A 9942-nucleotide genomic window follows, 5' to 3' on the forward strand; every position below is an offset into this window, starting at 1 on the left:
GAGGTTGGATGATCAACATACCAATTTGCAGCCTTCTAGCCTTAGTAATTTTTTAGATCTGAGGGCGGACGGACAGAAAAAAAGCCATCTCAATAGTATTCTTGTACAGAAAACTAGAATTGAAAACTAAATATCCCTTGATATTTATATATATATATATATATATATATATATATATATATATATATATATATATATGTATATATATATATATATATATATATACATATATATATTATATATATATATATATATATATATATATTGTGTACGTAAAAGTCAACTCATATAGGGCAAACAAACTTCAAAACAAAGCAAATATGAGCAACAATCTCGAAACACAGCTTCAGCCTACATGGCGACTTTCCAATGATAAGTGAGGTGACTTCTACAAACCTCATGATTCAGCAGTATACAGTACTGACAGTCATCGGCCTTTCTAAAAGTCTTGTATATTTGACGTCAAGTGGAAATAGTTATTAAGAATATCTAGATGGGAAACTCCTAGAGTCGCCGCCAAAATAAGTTATAAAAATTTGCATTTTGAATAGAACTTGAAAACACTTCGAAATTGTGTAGGCAATATACATCAAATATCTTCTTTTGATGCTGTCTCTCTCTCTCTCTCTCTCATATCAGGTTGTAGAATTCAATTTTAATAATCAAAATAATAATTACAAACTTCAGTTACGACAACATAGCGAATTCTGACGTCCCAGATATTTGCGTCAATGAATATCTTATTGTTTTTTGATAAGATAAGATTCAGGCGAGGCGAAGCTTCCTATGAATGCATTGTGCCTCACCACTGACATCCTTTTTTAATATCTGAAGGTTGAAGAATGGACAACTAACGCTTCCAAGTTCCAGCCATGAAGGAAAATAAAGGAAATGGATTGTCATTATAAGAGAAACACCATAAACTTTGCTCCTTTTCTCTACATACGGTATGTTGCAAGAAGCAGGGAAAACGAGGGAAATGATTGATATACAACACAGTACAGTAAATAGCAAGTAAAAAATGCTCCGAAGTTTCTTCGGCGCAATCGAGTTTTCTGTATGAGCCGCGGCCCATGAAGCTTTCAGCCACGGGCCAGTGGTGGCCTGTCCTATAGCATTGCTAGACGCACGATTATGGCTAATTTCAACATTAAATAAAATAAAAACTACTGAAGCTAGAGGGCTGCAATTTGGCTTGTTTGATGATTGAAGGTTGGATGATCAAGATACCAATTTGCAGCCCTCTAGCCTCAGTAGTTTGTAAGGCCTGAGGGCAGACAGAAAAAAAGTGTGGACGGACAGACAAAGCTATCTCAATAGTTTTCTTTTAAAGAAAACTAAAAAGGGGGATAACTGTCACTGAATCGAACAAAATGAAGATTTCTTCGCGACGCGTCTGTAAATATGGACGAATGCTAGGCAAAGGATGTTGGACTAGCGTTGAGAGAGATGAGGTCACTCAGCTCTGAAAGGGAAATCGAGAGTAAAGAGGTGTTATAAAGGTGTAACAGGAAGAAAACTTCCCAGTTGCACTATGTAACAGTTGTTAGGAGAGGGGTGGAAAGAAAGAGGAAAGAAAGATACTATGAATCGAGCGTACAGTATAGGGAATGAAAGGGTTTGCAGCTAGGGGCCGAAGGGACGTTGCAAAGAACCTCAAGTAATGCTGCGTGAGGTGAACTGAGCACTTACAAGGAAAGATTTACTCCTCCAAGTCATTAGAATAATGACTGTAGTGATATAAAGATCCAAAAATGAGTGAGGAAACGTTCAAATGAAGGGAGTGGGAATATAAATATTAACTGAAGAGAAGCACGGATCAATAGGCCTAGCAAACTAATGTCCTGATCTATTTCAGCCCCCACTGAAACAATAAAAAAAAAGAGGAAAGGACAGGGCTAGTACAGAGAAGTGGTTCGGACACCACCTCTTGAAAGATGGGAGACTATGAATTGCAAACCTAGAGGAAAAAAGCACAGTGAATGTTCCTTACTAAAGACCGAATTAAAATTCGAAACCTACGAGGAAGTTAAAAAATGAAAACAATATTCCTAATGGCGATGGAGGATAAAAGTAGGAAATTTAGATTTTTTTTTAGCAGATGTCGTACTTAGCGGAATACTATGGTCTGCCACAAACAAGATTTGAGATCCAAAATTCATTAAATAACCCTAAAACTGAAAGGAAAAGAGGAATGGAGAACTGACCAGAAACTGCTTTAAATGCACTGTGTCTGACTGGACTTCTTTCAGGAAACTGTAGACAGAGGTAACTGATGAATTAGAAAATGTTTATGGTGTGAATTTGAATGCATGTATTTTGACGTGGAGATAGTTCCCACTGCTAACAGACAACCAGTAACCTTCAGGCCACCACATGCATCTTAAGGAGAACAGTCGGCGGTTTTTTTCTTTCCCTGCTTCGCCAAACCATGGCGTCTTATCACATTTTTCGCTAATAATCATAGTTCTGTTAATTGGCTGTTTCCAGCTTTAGCTCCAGTTCTTTTATCTGTTCTTAATCTTTTAGACACAAGGTCAATTTGGACATGACTACAGTATCACTGGCTTGCTCTTAAAAGAGCAAAAAAATCTAAATTTTTTATACAGGTCTAAGGGTATTCTCGTCTTCTAAAGATTTCCTCTCCTTCACAACTTCAGTACTTTTAAATCTAAAGTTCTAGTTCATCTAATTTCTAATTTTGGAGGATTCCTCACAAAAGATGGTTTACACTTACTGTAAAATAGGAAAAGTATAATTGCTCAGCTGCCAATGATTTTGTCCTTTTGGAGAATTATCATTATAAAAAAAAAAGTTTAACGAGAACAATGAACAATGTTTCTAGACTCTCGTATGACTCGGCCGAGAGAATAAATTTATTTCTAAATTAAACTGATACAAAGTAGCCTAAGGAAAGACAATGAGAACGAACAAAGTGTACAAGATAGAAAGCAACGCGGCTGGGGTCAAAAGGTAGCTGAAAAGAACATCTAGAGCCAATTACAGCGGCCCACGCAAGGAACACTGTAAACGGGACCCCGGGAGGAAGAGCAGTTGACGAAAATAGAAGTACCCCTCAACCTTGGGATGTCAGATAAAACCAGTGTGATTTAGTTTCATAGGTGGAAAGGTAAACAATCGTTATAATAATTCTTGTACTTTGAACTGAGTTTTTCCATCGTTATTGATATTCGGCGGGGATGTTTTTTATATGAAGTAACACAGTTGTACTGTAGACACAATTTGATCGAGCAAGATGTTGTTCTCCAAGGATTCAGGAAAGTTACTGAAAAATTAAGAGAATAACAGAATTTGGAGTTTGTAACATTGTTTCCACTTGAAAAGATAACGGAAATTTCCTTGTTTTGGATGTAGTAAGGTACCCAAGCACAATTTTATTCATCCATTAAAGTGAAAGCAATAATTCACGCACTGAGGCACGATTATTCAATGTAAAAAAAACAGAAAATGTAAGCATTGTTTTTTGGTAGCTGGGCGTACTGTAATCCAATATATTGTCGGGAGATACGACACTTTAGTTGTGACGGTAGCTGGAAGTGTTTGTTTTATGCTTATGGTACAAATTAAAATTGCTAGGTGCTCATGATTCTCATTTAACTGAAGATTATGCTCTAACCTTCGTCAGAAATTTTGAAAACTTCCAGTCACCCATTCAATGAAACAAGGCCGCGCTGATTAGATACGTAATTTCCACCTGGCATTTTCTCAGGCTTGTTTGCAAGAATATACTTCTTTTTATTAATTTTACAGAACTGGAAAATTCCTATAATCTATATGTCTATTTATATATCTCTCTATTTGTCTCTCTATGCGTGCGTGCGTTTTTGAATGCACAAGGGAGACTAGTGTTTTTACTGTGTGCTAAAGCTGGTATCCATTACTGAATCACGCATTGTTGACATATTACTTTCTTGTAACGCTATTGCTGGTTTTGTAAAGACGTACACAGTACAGAATAAATAAAAAAAACACTCACCAGATGCTTCTTTATCTTCCCGAACTAGGAAAAAAAAAATTAAAATACCAATTGGGAAAGCTCTTGGCTCAGCAAAGATGATGACGTAACACAATCCGCGTGTATCTGGGAGTCACAGTTTGGGAGTTCGTTCAGTTCCTTACGCCATCATGATGCCAACAGCAGTTTGGGCTACTTTCTGCCTCGTCTTATCGTTTAGACTTGCAGGTAATCCTCGAAAATTACGCCGTTTCTTATAAGTAGACAATGTGAGTATAACTTAATTTATTGAGAACATGTATCTTATTGCTAAAGTACGGTTCAGAAGAATTTAAAAGCGTCAACTGCTCACTGGAAAACAGCAGTTTCCCGCCGTTAAGGTTCAGACAAAAGAAGGTAATTTACTAACCCATAGCGTCATACCATCACTAAGTACTTTTTCAAATAATTTATAACCATTAAACTGACTTGTTTAAAAATAACAGCGTTCCAGAGCTAAGGTTTATTACTGAAATGAGCAAGTGCAGAACGTATTTTTGATTAGCTGAGGAATCATTTACACAAGGGCTGGATTGGCTGTCTAAATTATTTCATTCTGTTTCAAGTTTGGTTTTTGGTTCCGTTTGGAGATGATTTTCTGTTTTTAGTTTCAAAACGTGTTTCATTGAAATACTATAAATGTTTAAGTTTGCCGTATACCAGCTGAGGGCTACGAGTTAAGAGAGAAGAAACACCGCCAAGTATCGACCTCTTGTCTTTATATTTCAGAATTAGGAGTTGTCTGGTTTCACTCTTTTACCAAGTTGCCCCTTCTTGTTTATTTTTATTTTTTACATTTTTCCTTACTTTTCTTTTCTATGTGTTGAGTAATTCACAAGCTAGCTAAGGAGTTCTAGCCCGATCAACTTCCATTTTGGAATCTCGCCACTGAATTAAGAAATTGGTTCTGTCAGTAAGATGGATCTCAAACAATATTAGTTTTCGTGAACGTTACAGGAACGTACGGCAGATCTTAGGATTGTGGTGGGTTCTACAGTGGCTCGTAGTTCTGCCTGCAAGCAGAGTGGCCCATTTGAAGGGTCCTCAGGTTTTCTTGTCAATGGTGGTCTTTAGTGGGATTTTACAGCAGCACTGATTATGGTTTGGTAGTGGCATCCCCTCTCAGTTACCAGAACAGAATCTTTTTAATACCCAAGATAATAACAATAAAATAGATCTGATCTACCATACACTGAATAAGTAACGATAATAATCTGATTATTAACAAAGAGTATGTATCGTTAATATCTCCTAATTTTTGCTAAACTATCTGCTTCCACATGACAGCTACTTGTCTTGCAAGCATCGTATCCGCTTGGTATCTTACAGGCAAGGGGTTAGAATTATTAGTGAGCAGACTCTCATGCAGGGGCGCCATTTATGGGGGGCGCAACTGGCCCCCAAGACTCAAGTTGCCCCCTTCACCCCACCAAGCCCCAAGAAGTAACAGCAGCTGGTTTTCCATTATTCCTACCGAAATTTAAATGTCGTCACATTAAGTTATATCCTCCTATCCATCTATCTATTTTATGTGCTTCAAAAAAAGCACATAAAATAGCTCAAAATTAAAAAACCCAGGTGATTAGGCTCGCTTCGCTCCCCAAACAGCCTACCCGCCCCCCATAAAAAATCTGAAATGACGCCCCTGCTCTCATGAAAGTTCGTTTCATCTTTTGCCGTTTCCCAGATGCTGCGCCGAAGGTGCCAGCCAACCGGATAGTCACCAAGAACCTGATGCTCAGCAATGGCCTCGACTTTGGCAAGTGGGGGATCATTGAGTACTGTCCAGATGGAAGCTTTGCCGCTAATATAGAGGCTAAGGTAAGCTACAGGTATATTTTTGACACCTGAATGAATGAATAAGTTATCTGCCGTGGTAGTTTTCACAACTGGCACAAAGTAACCATTCGATTCGGAAAGGTAATTCATCGTAACTTCACAGTGTAAAATGAAATTATGTATCATTTATCTCATTTCTAGCTAACATTTCTTTACAGTAGACAATATATAATTGTTATCGACTGCAGTATTGCGAGGAAATTGTGTTGTATTGTAATTGTGCGTTGATATTTGTGATTATCGACATAATATACTGCACTTTACCCGTTTATTCATGGTAAAATCGATAGCGCATTTTTTCTAATATATCAGTGCATTTATCTTATTCTCAGTCATTCTTTTTTTCTTGTTAACTATTTCACAAAAACTGGTGACGTAATTTCATATTTATTAATTTCATAATTTGTTTTCCTTTATGCAGCAGATTTTTGTTTATGAAAACTGGAAATCATTTCCTGTCTACTGTACTTGCACTTTTCATATGCTTTCAGTACGAGGATCCCCATTTGACTGATCTGGACGAAACTGCGCTGAATGCCATCAAGTTATATTGCTCTACTCCTGAAGGACATCACGAAGGCTACATTACATCTACCATTGGGGATGAAGGAGAGTGGAAAGGTAGGCTTACGAGATTCTGGTTTTGCAAATATACATAATAATGTAGAATTTTATCCCTTTCATCTAAATTTAAATAGTCTAGAAGACTAATCAGTGCTAGAGCTAAATTTCAACCAGTTTGGTTTAAAGCAAGAGAAAACAAAAACATCCACTTCCGAATGTTTTCTGTTGATAAATAATCTCTTTTTGGGCGATTTGTCCTTCTCCAGGTATAAGGGCTTGTTCAAACGGCCTAATGACAGGGATGCGAGCCCAAGTGTTACCATATCAGGGTTCTCTGTTGGACGACGTGGCGGTGCAAAATGTGGAGATGGAGTGCAATTATGGCGAGAGCACTATCCTAGCCCACGATGCAGTAGGCCTGGTATGTCTCGGTGAAAGTTTGTGGTTGTAATCTATTGTTGCACATGAAACTATTTAGTGGATATCAAAGTCGTAGCCACCTGTTACTTGTATTTTTCTCTGGAGTGATAAGGTAAAACTTTCCTTTCTTTCAGTCTAAAGCTGGAGAATGGGGCTTAATGGCCAAGTGCAACGAAGGATCTGCTATCTGTGGCCTGGAGGTGAGGTTGTCTTACGGTTCTGTAGAGGTTTTAAAACCTACCACTGAGAGAATTTCATTGAGATCGAGAATATCTTAATTATTAAGAAATTGGAAGAAAAGCTTTTTTTGTCAGCTTCTTTACAATTCCCTGTGTCTTGAAGAACTAAATATTACTTGGACTGGCCAAAAGTATGTAATATAATACAAGTACTTTAATTGGATATGTTTTCGTGTCCAGAAAACTTCATTATAAGGAAGAACAGGACAGCCAGAAGACGTGGTGACATTGCAGACATTATTATTTCTGAATATCATACAGAGGCGAAGCCGATCTTTTGGGAATTCACAACTTCATGAATTCCCGACAGCTCGGCTGTGCCTCTGTATGATATTCAGAAATAATGTACGAAATGCTACTGCATCTTCTGGCTATCCTCTTCTTCTTCTCTCGACCTTATTAATCCCACTGTATAGCAGGGTCGGCCGCTCGAGTCGACTTTCTCCATCTATTTCTATTCCAATCATCTTCTTCCCCTAGTCCCACCTCACCCATATCCCTCCTCACCACATCCACCCATCTGATCCGCTGACGCCCCACACTCCTCCCCCCCATCACTGGCATGTTCTTAGCTGTGTTGATTGGTTCCACCTCCTGGCTATCCTGTTCCTTCACAAACACTTAGCCTGTACGCGCCTGCATTACTGTGCAGATCTTTAACCTCTTGCAAGTGAGTTTAGTTTTGCCTTTACACCACGTTTGCTTTTGCAGATTCGCTACGAAATGCCAAACCTGGTCGTGGACACAACAGCAGTGGCCGACATTTCAATGTTTTGCTGTGCAGTTGAAAGTCTTCACACCACAGAGGCTCCAACAACTGAATCTCCCGAAACGACAGTTTGAACTGATAGTCAGTTGTAACAGTTTAAATCTGTTAGTGAAATGGGTAATAAAAAGTCACACTTAATTGTTATTTGATATTCCCGATGGCCAGAATTTTCTATCCGGGAATTTTACTGCGACGGTCTTGGCATATCGAGATACTGTAGACTGTAGAGCTTCTTTCTTTTCTGCATTTTGATATAATTATTGGAATATTATGCTAATTCTTTTTTTGAATACTATGATAATCATCTTTTAAAGATTGTGAATTAGGATTCCGTGACTGATTTACATATCATGATATTTTGACTTTTTATTATAGAAATAATAGAATACCATGATGCTTTTTTTTTAACGTAGCTGACCTCAACTTATCGGACTTCTGTACTTATTAGCTACCATATTATGGTTATTTTTTATCCTATGCTACCATTTTAGATGTAATACATTTCTAGATACAACTCTTAAACTGAATGCTAAGTGTAAAGAACAAGTTAGCCTCGGTTAGGGACTTAATGGAATTCCTGTTTGCTGTGAGATATCTAGAAATATATTGAAGTGCAGGTAACAATATAGGATTATAGGGCCTTTGTTACTTAATGGACTTTGTTACCTATCAGAGAAGCCGAAGCGTCTGTTAAGCACTGTATTGAATACTGATTAAATATTACTTTCTAAAAATATAGATACTTTCATAGATTTCCAAAAAGAAAGATATCACGATAATCTTGTTAAATATCAGGATACTGTTTTACCCATTAAGAAAGTTTATAAACATATTAAAGTTTAGGATCCTGTCAAGAATAGTGAACCCAACATCTCCATGTCAAGAACAGCGAACCCAATGATCCCCATGTAAAGAGTGGCCAACCCTTTCCGGTCCACATGAGGGCTATATAGTACTACACACGGCGAAACAGTGATTCATCTACACTGTTTCGCCGTGTTTAGTACTATCCCCTGGGTCGGTCAAATGTATTTCGCCTTGTTTAGTATTAGCCCCTGGGGGATCAAATGTCTAGCACCGAAGTGCTCATGTCTAGAACAGCGAACCCGATTATACCCATGTAAAGAGTAACGAACCCAATAATCCTCTTGTAAAGAATAGCGAACTCTGCTGCGACTGGGTTCGCTAATCTTGACATGATCCAAAGTTTATAGCAGAGTGATTGCTAATAATGTCTAATTAAATCTGAATAGACACCTGTTCTAGAGATGGTAGTTGTATGGTTGCGTAAATGTTACTAGACAGAACATTGTGGCTTATAACAATAATAATAATACTTTAATAATTCAATGTGCATTACTTCTCAAGGTGCGCGAACTACTCTTGAATAACGCCACTGTCTTCTCCATGAGTCCAGCTTGTGTTCCTTCTCTTGCTTGGCGGTAAAAAGGCGTGAGCCTCCCATGCCACAATTCCTCTTGTTCTTGCACTTACCGTAGATAGTTTGCTTCAGTTACGTGTTACGCTCTTTCCCTTTGCATTTTAGGTCTCACTGTGACCCCCTCCCTTTCTTAAAGTCTCTTAAGGTCCGTTGCTTTATTTAATAATTTTTTCATCCCGAGGGAGGGCCATAAATACTAGGCTTATTCTCACTCCTTACCAAGTAAAATTAACCGTCATCACTCGATATGTGAGAGGTACATTTATGACATTAAGGAAAATGAAAGAGATAAGAAGTGAATCAGGATTCCATTTAACAGGTTTACAATATGAAAGACATGATCGATCTTAAAACAATAATCAGTTGTCTTATTCTATAATAGTGGAATAAAGGGCAATGGGCTATATAGTCAATATATATATATATATATATATATATATATATATATATATATATATATATATATATATATATATATATGATTATATATATATATATTTATTTATTTATGTATATATACATATTTATATATATAATGAAGATAAATTCTAAATATTTATGCAGTCGCAACAAATCATAACTACAAAATCACCCATGATTTTGACACATCATTGGTCACTTGAAACACTGTAATCATTACGTTCAAAGATAAATT

General features: G+C 37.3%; 1 protein-coding gene across 3 annotated transcripts in view; it reads left to right on the forward strand.

Annotated features, from left to right (window-relative positions):
• Positions 1–4044: 4044 nt before the first annotated feature.
• The window catches only part of LOC136836734 (vitelline membrane outer layer protein 1-like), a 276601-nt gene continuing 270703 nt past the window's right edge, over positions 4045–9942 (forward strand). For 2 of the 3 annotated variants that reach the window (XM_067101263.1, XM_067101262.1), the window contains exons 1-6: positions 4045–4204; positions 5703–5836; positions 6346–6475; positions 6685–6839; positions 6973–7038; positions 7789–7943. In XM_067101263.1, the coding sequence (XP_066957364.1) occupies positions 4147–4204; positions 5703–5836; positions 6346–6475; positions 6685–6839; positions 6973–7038; positions 7789–7920 (675 nt within the window). In that variant the 5' untranslated portion in view covers positions 4045–4146 and the 3' untranslated portion in view covers positions 7921–7943. Of the gene's footprint in view, positions 4205–5702; positions 5837–6345; positions 6476–6684; positions 6840–6972; positions 7039–7788; positions 7985–9942 lie in introns of those variants that run through there. The other variant, XM_067101260.1, reaches the window with a different exon arrangement.

This window comes from Macrobrachium rosenbergii, chromosome 56 (genome assembly GCF_040412425.1).
Source record: "Macrobrachium rosenbergii isolate ZJJX-2024 chromosome 56, ASM4041242v1, whole genome shotgun sequence".
NCBI lineage: Eukaryota > Metazoa > Arthropoda > Malacostraca > Decapoda > Palaemonidae > Macrobrachium > Macrobrachium rosenbergii.